General features: G+C 45.4%; 1 protein-coding gene across 6 annotated transcripts in view; it reads right to left on the bottom strand.

Annotated features, from left to right (window-relative positions):
- FRMD4A (FERM domain containing 4A) overlaps positions 1–25,004 on the bottom strand; it is a 468,321-nt gene that overhangs the window by 311,498 nt on the left and 131,819 nt on the right. For 4 of the 6 annotated variants that reach the window (XR_005018889.1, XR_005018890.1, XR_005018891.1 and 1 more), the window contains exon 1: positions 19,863–20,033. The exons of 1 other annotated variant lie outside the window; for it this stretch is intronic. Coding sequence is in view for 2 of the 5 variants with exons in the window: in XM_036844690.1 (XP_036700585.1) it covers positions 19,863–19,955 (93 nt within the window). In the remaining 3 variants the exon portion in view is untranslated. Of the gene's footprint in view, positions 1–19,862; positions 20,034–25,004 lie in introns of those variants that run through there. One more of the 6 variants, XM_036844687.1, reaches the window with a different exon arrangement.

Here is a 25,004-nt window from a genome sequence, read left to right as displayed (position 1 = left end):
TAGATCAGGTGTAGGGCCCGGGGATTTGAATTGCTAACGTGTTCCCAGGTGAGACTGAAACTCTGGCTCTGGGATTACACTTTCCGAGAGCCACTGATCGAGGCCCACGACACCCCTTGATTCTTGGATTTAGGGCGATGGGGAGAAATGGAAGTGAGTCAGTCACGGTTTTTACTGTTTACAATTTCATTCTTGGACATTCTTTTCAGAAGAACTGCTATTTACCTCTGAGTATCATGGTAGGGGCTAGTAAACGAACTTTTCCCCATTTGGGGAATGGAAAATCAACACTTAGGGACCTTCCACCCAATGATTCCTTGCCTACCACTGTCCCCCCCAACCCCCCGAAAAATAATTCAGTAGTTAAAAGAAATATTTTGTTAAAAGGCATCCAAGTTTTCTTCCCACCACAAGGACCTGCTCGTTGACTTGAAAAGCCTGACTCTTAGTAATGCACATTTATTTCTCAATTAAAACGGTTTCTTAATGATGTGATATTTCAGGACTTGAGTTCCCTAAAGGCAGGCATGAAGCAGCCAAACCGAGAGCCTGAATCACTTACTCCTTTGTCTCTGTGGCCGGGAGGGCAGAACATTTTAGAGGTTACAATCTGCCCTCAACAAAGGGCGTTTAGACTCTTGCTTTAGAAATAAGTGACTCATCTCTGGGTCATTTTCATGTCTCTATCTCCCCTCTCCCCTCTCCCTTAACCACGAGGAAATTGCAGACGAAACACTCTTCTTTATCTCAATGCACAAAGGACACAAATGGTGCTGATCTCGAGACCTGACTTCCTGTTATTAAGGAGGACATCCTACAATTTCACGGAGCGAGATTTCCAAACAAAGCAGAAAGTCGAACGATTTCAGAGTTTGCCCCCCACCTACAATTAACTAGGTCACAGCTGTAAAGGAAGAGGGAAAAAACATTAAATCACTCCAAGGCAGGAGCACTTGATATCATCTGTGGCCGAAAAATAAACACTTCATTTTATTTTTTAAAAGGAAGAGCAATACATCTAACAGAAACATGTACATTTGAGATGTGATAGAAAGTGGAAAAAAAAAAAAATCTGATCGGACAATAGGCCAGGGCTGGTGTCTTAGGCCTAATTATTTTATTTAATATTTGTACAAAACTGAGAGGGAAATGGAAATGATCTCCTTCATATATATGAACCATGATCTGCCTTTAATCTGTGCAGAGGACTTCTTAGGATTACGCATAACCCATAAAGATTCCCATTTGGTCATGCAAGGGTTAAAGACTTTTTAAGACCCAGAATTGTTTCAGGTCTGTTGGACTTCCAAATTTGGCAAATGTAAAATTCTCATAGTGGACTTTCTGACCTTGATTGGACATCAAGGCGGGATGGACCATTTCAGAGTGGATTAGATATTTAAGAACCCACAGTATCCAAGGAAGGAATACTTTTCAGAAAGGAACACCTCAATGTGCTGTGTCCCTTTCTTTCTCTCTTACGACCCCCTGGCACCATGCGGATTTCATTGCTCATTGAGTGGGCAAGATCGGTGTGAATGTCACTAACCCACTGACCAAAAATAACTCCTTTCTTTCCTGCATCTCAATATGAGCAAATCTATTCCAAGAAGCCCGGCTAAAATATGGTTCCTCATTCACAGATACAGGTAATACACACACTCACACACAAACACACACACCAATTCATGGATGTGCTATGGAGTAAAAGCTGTGAGACACCCAGCTGAGGTGTCTACACAAAACCAAGGGCTTCCCTGATGACATAGTTGAGTCTCTTACATGTTACGTTTCAAAGCAACGTTTCACTTAGAAAATGACTCTATTCAGGATGGTTCTTTTGTTGGGATTGATTTCCAGTGTAATCCCATCACCAATAAATGGTATAAGAGAAAAAAAAATGGGTTAGTGACATTCACAGTGATCTTGACCAAACATTTGTATAAAATAGTCATGGTAAAGATGATAGATTGATAGATGGATAGGCAGACATAGAGACAGACACAGACTGATAGAGGACAGATAGATGACATGTGAAACAAAGATAGGGAAAATAATCTATGTCCATGTACATCAGTTAGGACACGAGGTACTGAAAATGTCCTCTGCGGACATGTTAGTGCATCAGCACTATTTGGGAGCCTGTTAGAAATGCAGGTTCCCAGACCCTACCCAAGAGCTGCTGAATCAGAATCTGCATTGGACAAGATCCCCAGATGATCCCTTTGTCCACTGATGTTGGAGCAGTGCTGCTTTAGAGCAGAATAGTCTAGAAGAGTGATCTTCTATAACTGGAAATATTTGCTCAAATGAAACTGTGGGTGGAAACACAAATATCTTAGAAGTGGAACTCCTCTGGCTGAGTCAGGGGTGAGTTATCTAAGGCTTCTCGGCCCCCTAGTGGCACCTCCCACCGGCACCAGCAGTTACTTCTACTTCTATGGGGGAAGCAAGGATGCCTAATGTTTGTACCCTAACACCTACCGTCCCAGAAGGCACAGGCCACCACTTCCTGAACAACATCTAAGCCCCGGCACATTATGGATGCTCAGGTAGTATTAGATCACTGCTAACAAGTGATCCTGAAGCAAGATTATGTGCAGAAGCACAAAAGGACATAGGAAAAATCAAAGAGAGCAGGCAGATAGCATACTTAATATGGGAGAAAGACAAGACAAAGAGAGAAACAAAAGTGGCCCTATAGACAGAGCTGCCAGACAAAATATAGGGCACCCAGCTGAATTCGAATTTCAGATAAACAACATGAGACAGACCTACACTAAAGCACTATTTGTTTGCTGTTTATCTGAAATTCAAATGTAACTAGGCATCTGTATTCTCATTTGCCGAATCTAGCAACCCTCATTCCTTCCTCGAGGACCCTCTTCTCTGAAGCTCGGGCCCTCCTTCCAGATTAGACCCCAATCAGATTCCCTCCGGAGATGTCTCTGCCTGGATTCAAACCCCGGACTTGCCAGTGCTGGCGGCTGTGGGACCCTGGGCGAATGATTTCATCTCTCTCTGTTCTGCCTCCCTCTTCTGTAAAGTGGGGATGCACACGAAAGCCTGCCTCATGCGACTGTTTGGGGGTTAAAGGAGAAAATATCTGTAAAGCACAAAGTAGGAGCTCATTGAATAAATGTACATTGTTGTCTATCAGGTCAAGATCTCGTGGGTTTCAGCAACTTCCTTTCTGTCTGAATTGGCTCCTGGTCATTTTCTTGAAGACCTGAGATCAATCTGCAGAGGGAGGAGAGGGGAGAAAAGGACATGGTGCCTGAAGAACCGCAGAAGGGGATGCTTTCCTCTCCTTTCTGAGGGGCCTGGCCTGGTGCGACCATCTAGCCCCTGCATGTCTGCCCTCTCTCTCCCTGGGGGCCGAGTCGGGGGATGTACTAGGGAAGGAGGGAGGAAAATGTGTCACTTGATATTTGCTCCTTGACCCCGGCTGACCCAGTTAATTCACTGCAGGATGGAAGGAAGTGCACTCAGGAGACCTTCCTCTGCCAGAGCTTCTTGGCCGGATGTCTTAGCCATCAGGGAGCGATATCTTGCTTCCTTGACAGTTAGCTGAGCAATGGGCATTCTGATAGCCTGGCAAGGTGGACAAGCCCCAGGACAGTCACACCTTACATTTCAAGGTCAGAAATTCTCAAAAAGCTGCTGAGTACCGGAGCCAGCATTTGGGATGTGTTACTTCTTCCTCTTGGAGTAAACCTGACCACTGAAGCCTCATTGCCTCCCAGCTTTTGTTTTTTTCATCTTTGTTCCCATGAACGCCAAGATCAGAGACTAGGTAATGAACTGTTCTTCAACATTAAACAAATAAAACAAGAAAGCCAAGGTATCGGGGGTGGGGTGGGGCTCAAGTCCCCCACCCCCCAAAGAGGAGATATTGGAGCCAAGTTTCACGGTGGATACGGAGCCAGCATCCCTCATGGAAATCAAACAATTCTCCCGAAACTGCGATCTACACTTGATCTTAGCCAAAAGGCCGAGAAGCGATCGAAACTGCGATCTGAATGCTGCGGTTTCCCTGAAACTGTGTTCTGGGCTTTCCTCCTCTGCTTGGCACTGACCCAGCACCTGCAGCAGCAAAGCTTTCCCAGGAAGCTATTGTTATTTGTGCATCTGATCGTTTACAGCGGAGCACGCTGACAGCAAAATTTAGAAAGGAAAAGAAAAAAGAAGTGGAGGGTGAAAAGGACAAGACAGAGGCTTCCAGCATCCCGGTGGGAACTTAAAAGCAAAAACACCTCTCTTTCGGCCCTCAGCACAAGTTAGGACTCTACAGAAGAACCATCCTCAGGCAGAGTTGCAGCCTGTATGGAAGGTGGGCGTCAGACACGGAGATTCAGAATGAGGAGGTGCACCTCTGCTGCGCCCCTGGGGATACTGTCTAGAGTGTATTCTCTGATCTTCCCCAGAGCATCCCTCCAGCCGCCACCAAGGAGCTGCACTAAGTTGCTGAGTCCACACAGCACACAATGGACGGGCTCTGTTTTTCAGGACCAAACATTCCAAATGAATTCATTTCCTTCTGGGAAAAAGCACTGCCTTGTTCAGAGCACGAAGTTCCCAGGGCTCGGCTTACCTGGCAGCATTTCGGATACACCTGTTGGGATCATTAGCCCTGCCAAGAGAAGGGAAGCAGTGCGCTTCGTTCTATTTTTACTCCCAGTTGACTCTCTTCCCACTGTGTTGGTTTCCCTTACAGAATCTAACCCAAACAGAAGAGAAAGTTACAGGGCTCCACGCTGCTGGGCAGGGAGCAAAATAGATGCACATAAATATACAGCAGACCCTTTAACAACACGGTTTGAACTGTGTGGGCCCCCTTATATGTGGATTTTTTTCAGTAGTCATACTACAGTACTACACAACCTGTGGATGATGGAATCCACAGATGTGGAATCTTAGATGCGGAGGAATTATGAATAGAAAGGAACTGCAGATCTGGATGACTAACTATAAATTACACGTGGATTTTCCACTGTGCCAAGAATTGGCTCCCCTAACCCCTGGATTGTTCAAGAGTCAACTGTATACATGGAATATAAGGGTAAACTAGGAAATTAAGGACAGTGTAAAATAGAAAAAAAGAAAAGGACAAAAATGAGTTAAAAGGATGAGATAATGTGAAAAGGCAGCTAGAACAAGCAAGCTAGGCCCCAACTTTAGCTCTGAGTTTCCTGGCGGCAAAGGTAAAAAGGTAATAGAGAAGAATCATCTACGTCTTATTAGCTCCAAAAGGAATGAACAGGATGGACTTTATAGAAGGAATACTGAAAAACACGAGGAACATTATTTCTGTCATTTTGAAAAAGCTACAGAAGCATTTTTACTGATGTTTCTTCTGTTGGCTTTCTGAGCAAGGTGGTACCTTACCTACTCTCTGCCTGTCCACAGCCCAGGCTGTGCCCAGACATTGCCCTCGGCTCTGTAAGCGGATCAAGAGATTCCTCCAGACTCTTCCTCCTACCTTTGCTCTGAACCTACTTCTTCTCCTCTAATTTCTCTGGTCTCCATCGACCATGTCATTCCAGATTTCTCCAGCTCCATCCAACTCTTTCTCACTCAGGACCCATTAACCTGTCCATGGGGCTTATTTTAGGGACTCCTGCCACCAGCAAACTCTCATTCCTTGCCTTGGTTTTACATTCTATAAATCCTGCCCACCACACTCCATGCCCTGCCCAAGTCCTAGCTCTCTTGGCCCGAGTTCAGGCCCAGAATGGGGTGCGGCGTGATTAAAGAAAAGGATATCAGCCTTCAATAAGGATGAGTTAAATCTTCACTCAATAAAAGAATCTCAGCAGGCAGCTGAGAACATATGGTCCAGGTATATTGATATTTGATTATTTAACTTCGTAAGGATAAAGTAAAAAGGACTGAGGTAATGAATAGCTACCATATCCCTTGATCTGCTTCTCTTGGGTGTCAGATGTCCCTAGGAAGGCTTTGGTTAAGTGCTGGAGGGCAGGCATTTCACAGTGGCCTCCTCCAGCAAGAGGTAGAAATGAAGATATTCTGAGATTAAAACTAAAGAGATACATCTCTGCTGTGGGTCCAAGTGAGAGCTGCCACTCAGACGGGACAGTTGAGAAGCATGCCTTGTATTGTCCCCCCACTGGAGCACCATTCTACCTTGACATCCTGGTAAGATCAAGAATTCCTGTGGGTAGAGCCAATGCTTTCATCAGAAAAGGAACTGTGAATCCATTCAAGTTCTTGCTCAAGGACTTGGCTGAGACCCCAGAATTCTCCTCCATCGAGCATGAAAGAGATGATTGAAAATGAAAAAAATTTTAGTTCCGTTGTTACCGGCCAACCACCTGGATCATAAAAGAACCTCATTTTGGCTCTTGTGCTATGTCTGGTTTGGGGTAAGACCACACACTGCTGGTCTGTAAATATGAGTTAGTAGCAAAGTAAACCTCGAGGTGATGGAGCAATTGCTTCACTGGATGAAATTGTTCGATATGGTCCACTTTGATACCGGAGAACATCTGCCAAAAGCAAAAGAATGGGCTGACACTTAGATGCCCTATCAGGTCATAATTAGATCGTAGGTTCAGGAGCTTCTTGAGTGCTATTCCTCTTACTAGGTAATAAAACCACGCACTCAGCAAACAGGATGCTGTCTTCCTATTTCCTATAGCTGGAGGACATGCATTCAATGTATTTTAAAATTTTCATTTGATCTATCAGAAGAGTTTTTTTTTTAAATTCTGATTTAGCAGTAGGATTAGGATGCCAGCTGGAGGGCCTGAGGATCTACTCCAAGATTCATTTTTTGTATCATGATGTCTCCTTTTTATGATATTCAAGACTGGTAAGAGAGAATACATAGATATTTGGGGTGGGATGGTGCTCATTTTATTGTAGAAGTTGAAAACTGGCATCTTGTGGGCCAAATGTAGCCTGTAAACATGCTTTATTTGGCATGCAGTGTTTTTCTTTAAGCTTGGATTTGTTGCCAGCATATAAAAATTGAGATATTTCATCTCTTTCTCACACACACATATATATATTTTCTTACTTATAAGAAAATTGCACAAAGATTTTCCTTTGAAAAATCAGAAGATCCAGGAACACCAGCCCCAGTTTCCCCGTGGCAAAGCTGAGTAGTAGGTGGTCATTTGCTAAGATACGAGATCTCCAGTTTGCAAGGTACAACTTCCCTTCTTGACCTTCGTGTATTTGACCTGCTTGACTCCTGTGGTCATCTGAGTTATAATGCCTGTGTAGGGCCCTATTTTATAGGATGACGAGCATGAATAGAGGCAGCCCAGGATGAAGATGAAGGATGAGGTCCTAAGGGTACCACAGTAGATAGATATTAACTCTTGAAAACAGCCAATTTCTGATGGGTGAGTCTCCGAAGGAGCAAGAAGAGTCTTGCCCTGCACAGGCCCTCTTCTAAGACACGTGACACATGTTTCTCTCATGCCACCTTAAGGCCATTTGACTGAAGGAAAAAGGAAGTCACAGAGTCCTGAAGAGACTTTATTTGTTGTTGGGCTCTTCAGAGGGAACCTCAGAACACATATCCAGGGATTGTGCTAGAAATAAGGACTATTAAGATGATTAAGAATGGACTCTGGGGCTTCCCTGGTGGCGCAGTGGTTGAGAATCCGCCTGCCAATGCAGGGGACACGGGTTCGAGCCCTGGTCTGGGAAGATCCCACATGCCACGGAGCAACTAAGCCCGTGTGCCACAACTACTGAGCCTGCGCTCTAGAGCAAGCGAGCCACAACTACTGAGCCCGCATGCCACAACTACTGAAGCCTGTGTGCCTAGAGCCCGTGCTCCGCAACAAGAGAAGCCACCGCAATGAGAAACCTGCGCACCACAACGAAGAGTAGCCCCTGCTCACCGCAATTAGAGAAAGCCCGTGTGCAGCAATGAAGACCCAACGCAGCCAAAAATAAATAAATAAAATAAATAAACATAAAAAAAAAAAAGAATGGACTCTGGCCAAGCCAAATGCTGCAGGATATTGGTATTCACCACGCCCCGCCCCCCTGCCCCCAGGTGCTGGAATGGGATGGTGTGTGGCCTGGGGACCCTGGCTTCTGCTCCCTGGGAGAGGCCCTCAGGAGGATGGCAGAGCTGCCATCCGGGGGCCCTGGTGTGAGCATAGCATTCTGTGCTGCTGATTTCGAAGCAACGAGTACCCCTTGTGTGTTTCCAGAGGATTTTTTTCTTTCTTTAGTAGCTCCTCTCCCTAAATGCTCTGATGCTTGAAAACCCAAAGCTGGGACCCAGCAGGATGGGGGGGTTCCCTTTCCTCATTCTTCCCTTAGGTGGACATTTTAACGAGAAGGATTGTAAAACCCGGAGCCCGCATTGCTGCCTACATGGATGGACCTGGCTGTGCAACACGGCAGCGCAAGGCAAGGAGGAGAAGAGATTTCTCGGGGCACTGGGCTCTGAGCTCGTCCACACCCAGACACACCTGATTCTGCTTGGAAAATGAAATAGCCTAATTCCCCAACATCAGCCTGGAATCGCGGGAGGGACTCACAACACGTCTGCCTTTAAAGCTTCCCTTTCACTAGTCCGAATTTGATGTTCCTAAAAGGAAGATGAAAGGGGGTGGGGAGGGGACTTATGCATGTGCTGACTGGGTGGATATTCTCAGTTGTCCCAGGTAGAAACTCTTTGATTGATAGGATCCACATAAAGGGCTATGTTCCCATTACTAAAGGCCGTTACCGTCCTTTAGCCCAACTGGCAGATAAGACCAAGATTTTCTTCTGTAAGAAACACCACGAAAACCCAATGACACAGAACCTGATGTCAAAGACGTGATTTCTTCCAGTTCGATCCAAATCCATTTGCTTTTACAGAATAGGTCTAAACCCCAACATTCAGGGTTCAAATCAGGACCTGCTCATTTCAGGCATTTGGTAGCTGGCTCAGCCCTAAATTATACTTTCTAAATCTATTCTGGGACTCGGCTGGGTTATGAAGCTCTGACACATGAGAGCAGCAACCCATTTTTAAAATATTTTCAGAAGCGAAACAGAACAAAACAAAGCAAAAGAAAGGAGGTTTTCTTGAGAGAGATCTCAGGAAAGCTAAGGCTGAGTGGTGGGGTACTGGCTTTTGACGCAGGTGATCAACGTAAGATGTTGAAATCTGTCTTTCATCTTCTCTCTTGCCTTTTTTTTTTTTTGGCTGGACTAGCTCTAAGGGACTGATTGCAGTTTTATTTTTCGGACACAGTGGTTTAAGTTGAGGGGGGTTGTTTAAAACAAGAGCACTGAGTTTCTAGGATACTGTAGGGAAGAAGATTTACTACTGGCTTTGGTTGCCATAACTTTCACCCATTATTCCTTATCCTGGTCTCTACTTGCTCGTTCCAGGACTGACCTCAGGTTGAGCAAGAATTGTCCTGAGAGTTTCTTCCTTTTCCTGTCTCCGTTATTTCCCCCTCCCTATGCTGTGCTCTTTTCTCTACCTCACTGGTGCCTTTTTTTTTTTCCTTTTCTGGAAAGCTATACTTCCGGTACCATTCTCAAACTTTAGTCCATGTTATAACCCTCAGAGGTTCAGATTCAGTGTGTCTGGGGAGAGACCATGCATCTATGGGTTTAGAGAACACACGGGTGATTCTTTTTTTTTTTAACGTCTGTATTGGAGTATAATTGCTTTACAATGGTGTGTTAGTTTCTGCTTTATGACAAAGTGATCCCGGGTGATTCTGATGCACGCAGCTTGCACACAAGCTCTTTCACAACACAGCAATCAGATGATTTCCTAGTCCTTATTGCACTTGATTATCAGCAGCATTGGACAGTCCAACATTCCCTTCTGAGAAATTCTCTTCAATTCTCTTTGCACCTCACTGGATGCACTTATTTGTCTTTCTTTGCTGGTTCCTCCTCCTGGAAGTGATCTCTAAACTTGGGTCCAGTCCCGTGATATTTCTTTGTGCCACCATCCAGGTAACATCACCTAGTCTTGTGGCTATTTACACTGTCCTCCAAGGGTATACCAGAAAATGTTCAACCATTGACTCCCCAGAAGAAAAAGCCCCGATTTGTAATGTTTGCCAGTTTCCACGGTGTAAATTCTCCCATCACTGACCATTTCAACCTGCCCACATGTGGTCACTGCATGTGGCGCTAGGAAGAGATGTACACAGTCAGCACAGAGCCTGGGATAAGTCAGCTCTATCATCCCCCTGATTACCGTCCACATTTATATCTCCAGTCCAGACTCTCGCCTAAACACCAAACGTGTTTTTAACACCCTCCGTTTGCGTTTTAAACTATCATCTCAAGTTTAACACATCCAAGTAGAACCCCTCATCTCCCCGCCCCTGCTGTCATCACCCCAAGCTGGTCCTGCAGTGTTCCCCATCTCAGCAGCAACTCCACTCTCCAGCTGCTCAGGGTGGGGATTCCTCTTCTTGATTCCGCTTTCTCTAGCACCCAATCCATCAGCCAATCCTGTCAATTCTACGCTGTAGACAAATCCAGGATCCATTCGTTTCTCACCACCTCCAGAGTTAGCATTTCTCATCAGGATTCTTACACTCATGACCTAATGAGTCACCTGCTTCCACGCCTGGTTCCCTACCAGCCTAGTAGCTGCAGGGACTCCTTTAAAACATGTCAGCTGAGGTCATCCTTCTTTCCCCAAACCACTCATCTCCTTTTGTCCTGCTCAGCGTAAAACCCCGAAGTCCTCATCCTGGCCTGAGCAGCCCTCGGTCACACGGGCTCCTAACACCTCACTGTCTGCTGCTCCTGACCGCTTACCCCCGGCCCTCCCCCCTTTACTCCTCAGGTCCATCAGGTGTGCTCTGGCATCACACCTGTGTACGTGGAGTGTCCTCTGCCCGGCGTGTTCTCTCCCCAGACGGCTGCATGTCCTGCTCCCTCACTTCGTCACGCCTCTCCTCCAATTCCACTTTAACAGAGAGCCACATCGTAGAAAACGCAGCACACCCTTCTCTCCTCCCTCCTTATCCTGCTGTGTATTTCCTTAGAGGCCTCAGCACCAATTACAGTCATCCCTGGGTATCTGTGGGGGATTAGTTTCAAGACCCCTCGCAGACACCCAGATCCATGGATACTCAAGTCTCCTCTATAAAATGGCACAGTACATAGTACTTCAGCCTTCTGTATCTGCAGGTGCCACATCAGCGTAAAACGGAGGCCCACCGCAACATGAAAGCAGAGATTTTTGTTACAGCCCCTGGGCCTACAACACTGCCTGGCATGTAGTAGGTATTAAATAAAAATCTGTAGAATTAAAAAATAGAGTGCTGGGTCCTAGATATTAGATGCCCTGTGGTATTTATATTCTGAGACTGATTTTTTTTTAATTGAAGTTGAACCATGTTTTCCAGAAGTGATTAATATACTTTTAAAAGCCTCATTGGTTTTCCTGATTAATGTTCCAATAGAGAGACGGGAAGAACCATTTGGAAGCAACCTATCCACGTGGAAATGTGACCTTGGCATGTTTGAGAAAACTCAGCAGGCAGTGGAGGAAAAAGATCAGGGGCGTGTTTATGGACTATCTTGAAATATACACACAGATTCTGATTGGGAAGGAAAACGGCCGCCCACATACTCAGAAGGGTTAATTGTGTAGTAAGGTTTCAAGCAGTTTTTCTTCTTTTTTCCCACCCTTTTTTAGATTCTTTTCTCATATAGGTCATTACAGAGTATTGAGTAGAACAAGAAGTTTTTCATGAGCAAGTTCTCTACCAAGAAGACCTAGCATCCTAATTTGAGTCACTTTGTTAAGAACTGATAATGACACAAATATTTATCGGCATAAGAAATGCAGGCACTTTGCAACCCTATTCTTTGAGTGACAATTCTGTTTGAGTTTATAACCATAAAAACATTCTTTTCATTCATCTATTCACATTCATTCAATAAATGTATAATCACGCTATATATGTGCCAGGCATGGCTCTAGGCTCTGGGACTTAGTAGAAAAACTGATCAAGTCCTTTGAAGCAGTTAGTAATTGAGTGACCAGGAAGGGAAGAGAAAAAAGAATGAAAAATCCACAGATGTGATTCATCCACTCCCAGATTAGAAAACATAGATCCATGGCAGAGTTTCTTCTATACTGCTTCCTACGCATAAGATGCTATTGTTCTCAGAGGCACATTGATAAATCAGTACAAATTTACTGATTGTTTTCAACTATGTGTTCAAAGAAACTCTTATATCACACAGGTGGATAGCATTCACTCTGCTAGAGCAATTTATAAGAGATCTGCTTTCAAAATACCTACAGAGAGTGTCCTGCGAATACAGGATTGATTTTATGAACATGGCTGCAAGATGGTGGGTTGAAATACACCCGGAAGGGACTTTGTCCCTGCTCCAGTGGAGAAGAACTTTGCTGGAGTAGCTGGATTGGGTGTTTCTGATCTCAAATTATCTAAAAGGAAGTCCTGTATGGTACTAGCCACTATGACTTCAGAAGGCTGTGTTCAATTATCCAGAAAGTGACCTCAAAGTGCTGGACACTTCATAAGATGTCCCAGGTATACGAACACACTTTTAAAAGATGAAGTGTTTTTTTTTTTTCCTGTTGAGAACGACACTCTTGACTAAAAATCCAACACAACTGACTCATTTATTCCCTTTTTATGTGAAGACACCGGAAAGCACAGGAACTAGCTAATTTCTTTAAGCTAGGATCTTGCCCAGACAATCCATCTTGGCAATAATCTCCCCTTGGGGCAGTGGTTGTCAATGTGGCCACACAGTAGAATCACGTGGGCGCTTAACTACGGATGATGCCTGGGTCCCTTCTCCAGAGATGCTGATATTCACTGGTTTGGGGGTACAGCTTGGGTGTTGGGATTTTTAAAGCTTCTCAGGTGCTTCCAGAGTGAAGCCAAGGTTGAGAAGCACTGCTGTAGGATGAGTGATGTCATCTGACCCAAGACATTAAAGAGAGTCCTAAGAAGGATTCAGGACCTGGGGATGAGTAGTCGAAAGAGGGAAACCATCACCTGGTTTCATGCTGAGCTTGAGAGCTGTAGCTCGGGGCAGGATGGTGAGGTTCCTGGGAGTCTCGACCATTTGAAGAAGAGATTTCCACTCCTGCTTTCCCCACCAGCCTGAGGAATGAGAACCCTGGAGTGGTACCCAGTAGAGGGACAGCCTTTGCATTATGCCACCTCATTCTGGCCAAGATGAGAAGTCACTGGTTTAACTTGACATGAGCTGCTGTGAGAAATAAAATAAATGTTGGTGCACCAATCTGGGGTCACTTAAAATCACACGGGACTAACCAACGTGGGGAACACGGCCTTCAGTGCAGCCCGTGAACCCGAGAATTGGAGCCCCTGATATAGTGCATGTTCTTTCTCCTCCAGAGAGGTGTGTATTTATAGAAAGAACAGAACCTATGCAGGATGAGGGGGGCTGGATAATAATATGTGTGAATAAATACACTGATCTGTCTGAACCGTTTCTGGGCTGTCTGCTTTCCATGGTAATAAATATCCACTAAAAGCCGTCTGCTGTATGTGTTTTTGGTAAAGTCTCACACTTCCCTGCATGAATACGTTCAGAATGTAAGCACCACACACTCCGCGACAGAGACTCTGTTGTATTCTGAATTCCTAAGTTATGCAGCTTAGCAGCTGTGATAATGTAACGGTTTGCAAAATAATAGACAGGCCACACGTCAACCTGGAATAACACGTCAAATAATGAATAATGTGGGTGCAAAAAGGTTTAATTTACACTGTGTTAAAAATACTGCTCCAGAAATACCACACCAATTCAGTCTTTCCAGGACAAAAAAAAAAAAAAAAAAACAAACGAAAACAAAACAAAAAACCCTTTTACTTAGATATTTCAGTAACTGTGGTAAAAGAGAATGCTTTCTTATTTTTTTCAAGAAAAGTGTCCAATTCCTATTACTCTGTGAAGAGACATATAATGAGTCTGATTCGTTGTTCACATACACACATTGTTCCCCTTCAAGATACGTCTCAGATTTCAGAATAAATAGGAGAAAAGCATTTGTCTCCTCAGTTTGTATCAGCATATAAGTGTGGACACATTTTCCACCAGCAAAAATGGGGCTGGTGGTCATTTAACATAAGATGTGAGGCTGTTCCGGTTTATGTTTTCATTCTGATCCTCTTCCCAGATTTTCTCCCTGAGGGAAGTTTCTAGCAACTTCCAGATTTCATTCATTCTCTCATCTAACGAATGTTTCGCCCTCCTACTAGGAACCAGGGGCCGAAGTGTGTTCCCTGTCCTCAAGGAGCTTGTTGTCATGGGTGTGGAGGAAACAGGCAGCAGGCAGATTCAATGCAATGTCATTTGTGTTACTGTAAGGGAGATACAGAGAGCTTTGAGAGCCTGAAGGAAGGAAGAGCCGTTATTCATACTTGGGGAGGGGGTGGGTACCTGGAAAGCCTTCTGACAGGATGTTATCTTTAGGCTGAAGTGTGTGAATAGGAAGTTAAGGAGGCGGAGGGAGGATGCAGTGTGTGTCAAGCCTACAAAAGCACGTGCAAAGGCCCTGTGGCAAGGGAGAGCATGGTAGTTTGGAGGAACTGCAGACGTGTTCAGTGTGGTTGGAGTGTACAGTACCCGGGGTAAGGGATGGGGAGAGACCAGGCTGGAGAAGGTAGCAGCGTCCCGATTACGGAGGGCCTTATAATTATGTTTAGACATTTGTACTTATCTTGAGGCAGGGATTTTAAGTAGACAAGTGGAAGATGATGGAGGCCTGAACCAAGAAATGGGGAGGAGGAGTTAGATGTGAGAGAGGTTCTGGAGCTGGAATTGGCAGCACTTGGTGACTGATTAGATGGCAGACCCCAGGGAAAGGGAAGAGGCAGGGAAGATGCCTGGGTTCTCATTTGGGTGTTTAGATGGCTGGTGGTGTTGAAGGAATCAGAGCAGGACTGTGGGTGAGAGGATGAATTCCACTTTGAACATGTTGAACGTGAGGGATTGAGAGCCTCAAGAGAAGAGAGACGTCCACTCCACCCTGGGTCATCCAGACCCAGGAAACGTCGGTCTGGATGACAGAGAGGATAAATCAGTGGGGAGATGGGCATCCTTAATAAACACACACACTAAAACAATGCATGCTGGGCCACACACAGCTTGGCCCGCTTATTCCTAGGTTTTGGACCTATAACGGTAATCTCCAATGTGGAACAATTTCCTCATATTGTAGGGTCATAGAAACTTAATACAACATTCACCCCGTCTCCACAGCAAACTCCCCCCCTAAAAGGTCCACATTTGCTCTCTCCTTAACTCATTTATATGTTATGTTCTTACATTCTTAGAATTTTCCATGAAGTTCATTTTTACCTTCCCAGCTCGAGAAGGAAAAGACCCTACTGAAGTACCTGGGCTTGAGTAAGTTTACTTACTTGGCACTGGTGTGCAATGAATTTGAAACACTCTATTTTTTATGTCTTACATAAAATTGGGAGTTCAAGGGAAGTTATCACCAGGAAATACTTCTGTCTTGGCTTTCTTGGGTGAATATCCCTTAAAGGACATCTTTGGGTGACAGTAAGTGTGACTAAGAATGTATGTAAAAGGCTACTGGTTATTAAAAATACAAGCCAAGTGTTCCTCTACTCAAAGTCAAACTTCAAAAATATGCCTATCAAATGGAAATTGGTGCAGCCACTATGGAAAACAGTATGGAGGTTCCTCAAAAAATTAAAAATAGAACTACCATAGGATCCAGCTATTCCACTCCTGGGCATTTATCTGGACAAAACTATAATTTGAAAAGATACATGCACCCCTATGTTCACAGCACTATTTACAATAGTCAAGACATGGAAACAACTTAAATGTCCATCGACAGATGAATGGGTAAAGAAGATGTGGTACATATATACAATGGAATACTACTCAGCCATAAAAAAGAATGAAATAATGCCATTTGCAGGAACATGGATGGACCTAGAGATTATCACACTAAGTGAAGTAAGTCAGAAAAAGAAAGACAAATACCATATGATATCACTTATACGTGGAATCTAAAATATGACACAAATGAACCTATCTACGAAACAGAAACAGATACACAGACATAGAGGACAGACTTGTGGTTGCCAAGGGGTGGGGTGGGAGAGGGATGGATTGGGAGTTTGGGATTAGCAGACGCAAACTCTTATATAGAAAATGGATAAACAACAAGGTCCTACTGTATAGCACAGGGAACTATATTCAATACCCTGTGATAAACCATAATGGAAAAGAATATGGAAAAAATATATATTTTTTATATAAAAGGTTATATATATAAAAATATATAACTGAGTCACTTTGCTGTACAGTAGAAATAAACACAACACTGTAAATCAACTATACTTCAATAAAATAAATTTTAAAAATATGCCCATCATGGGCTTCCCTGGTGGCGCAGTGGTTGAGAATCTGCCTGCCAATGCAAGGGACACGGGTTCGAGCCCTGGTCTGGGAAGATCCCACATGCCGCGGAGCGATTAGGCCCGTGAGCCACAATTACTGAGCCTGCGCATCTGGAGCCTGTGCTCCGCAACAAGAGAGGCCGCGATAGTGAGAGGCCCGCGCACCGCGATGAAGAGTGGCCCCCGCCTGCCACAACTAGAGAAAGCCCTCGCACAGAAACGAAGACCCAACACAGCCATAAATAATTAAAAAAATATATGCCCATCATTAATGATTACCTTCTTTCTGCACGCCATGTACCATGGTAGGGCCTTACGTACATCACCTCTAATCCTTAATAACCGTCCTCAAGGATAGATAGTGCAGATGAATAAACCAGGCTGAGAAAGACCGAGTCACTGCCAAAGTCACACAATTAGTAGGTAGTGAGGCTCTTGTTTCTTGGGACAGTGTGGCTGCAAGCCCCACCCTTTCCACCCCACTTGGCTGCTTCCTGTTGCACCTGAATCACCTTCATTACTTATTTTGGAGCTGGATTAGAGCCCTATTGTATTGACTTATAACAGTTTCATTTATATAAACCTCAGATCTCCTATCTCCAAACATGGCATCTTAGATTTCTTTTTCTGCCCTGCCTAGGATGGTGATGGGTTGGTTGATGGTTGTCTGTGAACACATATGAACAAGAACCAGGCCTGGTCTCCCAGCCTGAGTATTTTGTAATCAGGATTTGACGGCTGTCTAAGTAGCAGAGTTAGAAAGGTGCATTTCTGTGTTTTCAACTCATCTTCCAGGCAGTTGGAAAACAGAAGCCATCTTTTAATTCTGGACACGTAAGGGCCCATGACTGTCAGTGCGCTAGGTCATGAGTTCTTCTCTTTGGTTGTCAGCATCTCTGCCTTTGGTAAGTTTCCTTTCCTGTGAAGTGCTCGTGGCAGGTTGGCTATAACCCATTTCTCAGGGCCAGGCTGCAATGTCGAAGCTCCCTCAAGGAGCAAAGGTGATGAAACACTGTCTCAATGGCAGGGATGTAAGATACCAGGTCCCTAGACTGAGGTCCTGCTCTGTCCTTGACTGTATGTCCCTGGACAGAAGATTAAACCTCCACATGCCTTGGTTTCCCTGTTCATACAGGACAAGGGTAATAATCCCCATTCTCTGTGCCTCATTAGCAGCTCACGATCGTAAAGGGAGGTAACAGATAAGAAAGTGCATTGGGGCAAAGGTGTTATAGAAATGCGAGGTCTTACCATCATTAAATATCATGAGACCATAGAAATCACTCGGATGTCTGGCACACTCTAGACTGCAGATGTAACCGAGAAAGCTGTTGCTGCTTTTAATTCAGGGAGTCCCGAGAAAAGAATGCTGTTTGTCAGTGTCTGCCCTGAAAGCAGATGCCATTTCTCACCTTTCCTGCCCCCCCTTTTATATAAATAGATGACTCTGATTGTGAAAGTTGTCATAAAACCAGCGATGGCATAAAATATCCAATTGAAATCGACATGACGTCATATGTTCCAATTAGTCTCACTCTTCCCCATGGTGGAGGGTGAGAGGGTAGCCTTGTAGGAACGCAAGGGGGCTCTTCTTGTGAGTGATGGTGTCTCAGCCCCACCACTTCACAGCTGGCAATGAAGATTAACAGGACATCTGATGCTCCAGTGATGGACATGCTTCTCTTAAGGGCCTAGAAGTTTTCAGATCAGACTCCTAAGACACTGGTGTGTGCCCAAGGACAGGACATAGGTCTGTATCTTGAATGTCGGTATACACCAGCACATACAACAATAGACAGGTTTTGTATCTGACCCTGTGTTCATATATTGCCAGTTTTTCTTAAACGAATAACAGAAATGGTACGTGAATATATCTGGATTTATGAAACATACATGATTTATTAAACATCCATCTGGAGATTCTAATGGTTAAATAGGTTACTCTGGATCATTTGTGCAAATGTGCAGGATAATTCTCTCCTTAGTTTTGTCATGTGGTACAACTCGAGTACGGGCAACTCACACTTCCAAGGGAGTTTTTGTGAACAGAACATATTATATAAACTTAGTTACCATACAGGAAAAAAAATTTCACCGGAACCTAAAATCACATTCAAGATAAGCTACATTTGTCAATATAATGATCAATTTGCAAATTTTGCTCTAACAGTTGGTCCTATACTGTAAAACTCTTGGTATAAAAGGGAGCACGCATTAGGCCCTGAATACATTTAAGTTGATGACCCGGATATGGAGCCCAAGAAATATGTCTCAAAAGAAAGACCTACACACAGCCAGAATAGGAAGAGAAGTTTTTTCCATTACTACTCAAATGGCAGAATAAAATGTAACTCATCAAAAGTCAGGAAATCAACCCCACCTGGAAATCTCGATAGCCCCTCGTAGTTTTAAAGCTTGACTCATGTTTTCCTTAAATTTAAAAATCACCGAGTAGTCAGTATACAAACCAGAAAAAGTCACTTGAATTAAATGCTGTTCCCCTTTATAAGACGCGGCAGGTCGCTTATCTATCACGACAGCGGTTTGTGATCCTCTTTGCCTTATTGATTTTAGATTACACCTTCACCTAAAATGTCTAAGTAGACATCCGCAGCCCGCAGAGGGATCTGCCATTATGCAAACAGGGGCTTTGGGGGTTTCTGAGACCCGCAAACCATTCCACCCCTGCGTGGGTACAGGCGCTGTCCCCACATGAATGAGCCCAACGTCCTGAGGACGACCAGATTTGCATTAACTACCGTCATCCCCCAAACTACATCAGTCACTCCAGAGAAGGACAAATCCCTGTTATTGTTTTACAGCATCTTCTCTGCCAGGTGCTACCGTAAAGTAAGCATGTTTTCAGAAAACTAACAGAGAGCCACAATCCATAATGGTAAAAAACCCCAAATGATAGCAAGGTATTTGAAACAGTACAACCACAACTAAACAACAGAGGGGATTTTAATCAACCAGGTGCATCATTTAAACCCTCAAAGCGTCACAGCTCCTTATCATTGCCTCCTTTGAAGACACTGTCACCCAGCAGAGGAAAGGAAATTTGCAGCCCTGCTGCACCAATGAATCTGTTTCACTGAACAGAGAGGAAAACAGGTTTTGCAGCCCGAAGCTCTTCTCCACGGGCACTCTCATCGTCCATGCTCTTTCCAGAGGGCAGTCTCTACCCCAATCTTTTCTCTTATGTTTCATCTCTAACAGTCCCAACCCCCTTGCACAGCCGACCAACATTTGTTTCAAATTTCTCATCATTATCTACAAAGAAAAAAAATTACATATGCCATAGTATTCCCCAGTCGCAGGAATTTGAATTTTTCAGGAAAACATGACTACCAGAAGGGATGCTACGTACAACGAAAAGAAACCTCTCCCTTTCTCTGGAGCAATTGCTCGGGTGAAGAACAAACAGCCCGCCACGTCGCTTACCCTCTCCACGCTGCGTCTTCTCAGAGATCCATACGGAATTTTCAGTAAAAGTCTCTGGGATCTATTCGGAGCCACTGCAGCCTGAACCACCATGGTGTAGAGCCGTGTGTGTGTGTGTCTCTGTGTGTGTGTGTGTCTGTGTGTGTGTGTGTGTCTGTGTGTGTGTGTGTGTGTGTTCTCAGCCAAGGGAGAGACGGAGGCGTCCTCAAAACTGGGAAACTCCTGGAGGTTTCCCAAATATCAAATAACTGAAAGAGTTTTTTTCTTCCGACCTATGAGCCAAGATGTGGTGTGTCAGGAGGTGGGGGGATGGGGAAGAAGAAAAAGAGCCCAAGTTCTGCAACTTCAGCGCGTCTCCCGCAGCTCAGCCCAGCCCCCTCCTGTCTGCCCCTGCCTGTCAGTCAGTCCCTCGGTGAGTCTGCATGTCCTAGGGGTGGGCAAATGACGCTTCTGGGGAGAGTGATCCAGAAATGTCAACTTTGCTTCTCGTGGCTGCAGACGGTAACCAGGTCAGTTGTCTAATCGAAGCCCTATCAGACGTAGTATTCATCCCATCACGTGACTCCAAAGCCCCTTGGCCATACAGTAGGTCACATGCTCACCTTAAAAAGACTATTTGGAATATCACCATCTGGTGTGGAGATTAATGTGCAATCCTGCATTCTGATTTCACTCTCTTCTGGACACAGGAAAAATATTTGAAGGGCAGTGACATAACACAGTGGGGACTTGGTGGGGAAACGCTCTTCACAGTCATAAATTATAAGTATGACCCTGAGCATCAGACAGGCATATTTTTTCCTTCCTGCTTTCCAACGGGTAGAAAATAAATGTAGGCATACAGTTAATTATATATGTGAATGGCGTCGACAAAGAGGAAGTGTGAAGGAAGAAAGGAGAAAATGTTTGTATCCCATGGTTCAGATGAATCACATCAAATATACCAGACAGACTCGCATTTGGCATCTCCTCATTTAAATGTTTGTGTTACAGAGCATTGATTTTTATGTGTGCCAATAAACATGAAGAAATTATGTTTGATTTTACAAGGCTCTGAAAAGGACTGTCTATGCTCAGATTTACCCATCACATTTGTCTATTCTTCTCTAATCAGATGGTATAATTCCACATCGGACAAGCTTCTCAGACTGCTGGTACACATGCTCTAAAAATTTAAGTGTCCTGTAATATTTTGTTTCTGATATATCGTTCATTTGTGCAACTGCCTCCATCTCTACTCCTTCCTAAATCTGCTTATTTCTATAGCAGAGAAAATTACTCAAAAGAATAAACAAGTAAGGGGCTTCCAGAGTTGGAGGTATTTTAGTTTCTTTCTTTTTAACGTGTTTCTGCCTCCGCTGCTTCACTCTGTTCTGGGGTTTTATGAAAGGGATGCCATTTCCTTTGTAAAAAAATCCCATGCTTTTGGGTGTTTGCCTAATATCACTCTTATGCTTTGGGAACCAGCTTTTATTTATTCTCTACAGACCCGTTTATTGAAAACGACGGAAAAGAAAGTTCTGTTTATTCTAAGAGTCTGATGGGAAGTGGGCGTTGGGGGGGGGACAGAGGGAAAAAAGTGGAATTCTATGCTGCTCGAAAATGAATCAGGAAAAAGACTCTTAGAAGCGGGGTGCTCCTTGCGGTGGGGTGGGAGGGATGGAGACGTGGGTCTGGGCACCCAACTCAGACACACATTAAGAGGCAGTTAAAGAAAGCATCAAGTTGATGTGGGAAATTCCAAATATACAACAATCGGGCTTTGTTCGTAATGGGTTCCATATGTGCCGTTGAGAGTTGTGAAAGGGTGAGAGGGAAGGGGGGAGACAGGGGAAGATGGAAATTTCTCCAGCATGACCTGCAGAGAGTCTTTGGCGAGGTGGCTTAGGCTTACAGACCCTTCTTCCTCTTTCTCACTTCCTTTCTGCACTGCCCCGTGGAAATACATCTGGAATGCTACCCAATAGCTTGGCTAGATCGATAGACTCTCTTTCCTTTATAAAACCCTGTTCGATTCCATAACAGTTTTGAACAAAGGATAGGCACATTTTCTAAACCCTTATCTGTCCAAAGCTCTGGGATTCTGTTTGCAAGTGCAGTTCGAGAGGGGGCCATGGGTCAGATCAACTGAGAAGTCACCGTCTCTTTCCTGACCCAGGCCAGGGCAAAGCCCCTGGGAGCTGGATTTATTTACATTTGACTAAATGCAACTTCCTGTTTCCCAGGGGTATTAATGAGTGTTTCGCTGAAGAGCTCAAGGCTTCATGGCATAGTTCAGATCAGAAGGGACACTTTGATGAACTAAGTGCAAATAAAACAAAAACATATGCCTTTGATTAAAGTTAAAATACATATAGAAGAGAATGTTAATGGAAACGAAAATAACCGTTGGCCAGACTCCCACACATTTGAGCCCCACTCATTCTACCCCCATTCCCTACCCTGGGGGTGTGGAGAGCAGGGTCATTTCTCATGTCAGCACTGGCGCCTCCTCCCAGCTAATAGAGAGCCCTCGCCAGTCCCCATGGAGTAGGTGGACACCTCCTCAGAGAGGTGTGAAGGCTCTCAAAGTTCAGCTTGTGCAAAACGATCTTTCTGACGGTCTTGCTGTGGGTGTTTGAGATTTACACATTTTAAATTGATTATTGAGTCTAAACTATTTATTTCCAGGAGACCATTGTTACACTGTTACAATACAAATATGTTTCTTGGGAGGGGATATGCACTCATACCTTAGCGGATATGACCACTTTAGGAGAGGCAAGGGTAACTTAGGCTTACTGAGTACCCAGCAGTTGCCAGGCAACATGCTGGAAGGTCACCAAGGGCTAACTCCATGGCGGAATTAAGTTCCATTACCCATGTTTTACAGGTGATGAAACTGGGGCCCAGAGACGGTTAGTAAGTTGACCAAGGTAGCACAGTTAGAACTGCCAGAGCTAAGATGGAAACCAAAGTCAATCTGGGTGACTTCAGGGCGTGACTTGGTCCCTTATACTCTCACCTGCCACTGAGGACTTTATCACATTACAGCACTTTGGAAATGTAGAAAGGAGATGTATCCATGGGGCCCATCAGGGAAATGGAAAGACCACTGTCTTTGAAAAAGAGAGAATTTCAATCCAGGAAATGGCGATATATTGAGCAGTGCTAGAGTCTCTGGAACCGCTGCCTTGGCGTCCCTTGGAGCTAAGCCTTTGGAGCCGAGTGCAGCCAGCCCTCCCCATCCGTGGGTTCCGCATCCATAGATTCAACCAACCATGGATATAGGTTTTGATCCGTTGCTGGGTGAACCTGCAGATGTGGAACCTGCAGATACGGAGGGGGCCAACTCTCAGGGACTTGAGCTTCCCCAGGTGTTGGCATCCGCATGGGTCCTGGAACCAAGCCCCTGCGGATAGCAGCGAGGGACTGTATTACTTAGAGAGAGCATGGTTTTACCAGGGTGGCAGATGACACGGTTCCCTGTGCATCAAGGGAACAGCCCAGTGGGCACGGGACAGGCGGGGAGGATGCTGCCGGGCCGGGGTATCAGTGAAGGCTGCTGGGAGATGGCGTGGGGAAGACGCCCCTCTGTTCTAGAGTCCCTGAAGCTGCCGCTTCTGACGCCTCTGGCAGGCCAGCACCCACTCAAGGCTGGTGGAGCTTTTTCTTTAAAGATTTTTTTTTAAAATGTGGACCATTTTTAAAGTCTTTATTGAACTTGTTACAATATTGCTTCCGTTTTATGTTTCGGTTTTTTGGCCACAAGACACGCGGCATCTTAGCTCCCCAACCGGGGATCGAACCCACACCCCCTGCATTGGAAGGCGAAGTCTTTAACCACTGGGCCGCCAGGGAAGTCCCTGGTGAAGCTCTGTATTTGTTCGTTTTGAATATGTCCTTCCAGCCTCAGTGAAAGTGTTCACATTCAAACCCTGGAATGAAAATGCATAGGAATCGATGGAGCCAAAACTTCAGGAAAATCAATGGTCTTGACACACCAAAGCAAGATGTATCCAACCAAATGGTCAGGGATAGCAGGAGGGGAAAGAGGGGGCTGGGGAAGATGGCCTGTCAGGGGGAAAGCCTTTGCTGACGCCAGTGCTGGTGGGAAGCAGGAGAGGGAAGGTTCCACGGGGTGACGTGTGCACGGGTGCGAGCGCTGACCCCCATGTCGGACGGCTGACCGTGCTGGCGCCTGCTAGGCAGCCCTGGGGAAGGGGGGTGACCTCCTGGGAGGACACTGGCAACAGAAATGGGGACCGGTCATCGCACCCTCCTGCCCAGAGTGAGCCTGACATACCAGAACCGAGGGCTCATTCCAGCTGCTGGCCCAGGGCCTGCAGCGACCATCTGGGAGGCTAATCTTTCCGGCCCTTGGCAGGTCCACGTGGCTGCCTGACTCAGCGCAGACTGTAACTCACCAGCACTGGTCAGCTCACTGGCACTGCCTGATTTTGTTCATTCGGCAGAACGTGAGAAGGGGTCATAGGACACAGAGGTGTCGGCTGGGGGAGGGGACTGAGGGCACGCTGTAGGGGAGGGGGAGGGGTGCCATAATGAAGCTCCAGGGTCAGAGGGCAGCCTGAGGTCCCTGTGAGCCTGGGGTCAGGGTCAAAGGGCAGCGAGCTGAGACGTGTTGGAGGGTGAGCTGAAGCGCCCTTCGGGAAAGAAGGACAGAATCAATCTGAAGAAGGTCATCTCTGGCCTTTCTGTTCATTTTCATTCTTTCTCTGGTGAAAGGTGGAATATGGCTTATAGTAGGGAAATGAAGACAACAGAAAGCGGACAGATGAGATGCTTCTCCTAACGTCCATCTCAAGCCACTATTTCTTGTCCGTTAAGCAGGACGTGAAAGGGCTCTTTCTCGGTTTTATTGGCGGTTGCAAGGCAGCAGGGGCCAGCTTCGCCTACACCTACTCCAGGGCTTGCGAGGGAGGGTCTGAAGCCCTCAGGCGACCTCGCCCTGCAGGCTGTCCGGGCAGGGGGAAGAGGCAGAAGGGGGAGCCGCAGGCCCGGGGAGAGGGGCTGTGAGGTGCCCGCGGGGAGGGTCACAGGGAAAGGGACCAAGCGCAGCAGCCGCTGGCAGCAAAGGGAGGGGACATAAGTCCCATCCCATCCCATCGCCTCGGTTCATCCTAGGTGCTCAGTGTGTTGTGT

This window comes from Balaenoptera musculus, chromosome 2 (genome assembly GCF_009873245.2).
Source record: "Balaenoptera musculus isolate JJ_BM4_2016_0621 chromosome 2, mBalMus1.pri.v3, whole genome shotgun sequence".
Classification (NCBI taxonomy): Eukaryota; Metazoa; Chordata; class Mammalia; order Artiodactyla; family Balaenopteridae; genus Balaenoptera; species Balaenoptera musculus.
Note: the sequence above shows the minus strand (reverse complement) of the source record. Positions and strands in the feature narration are given on the sequence as shown.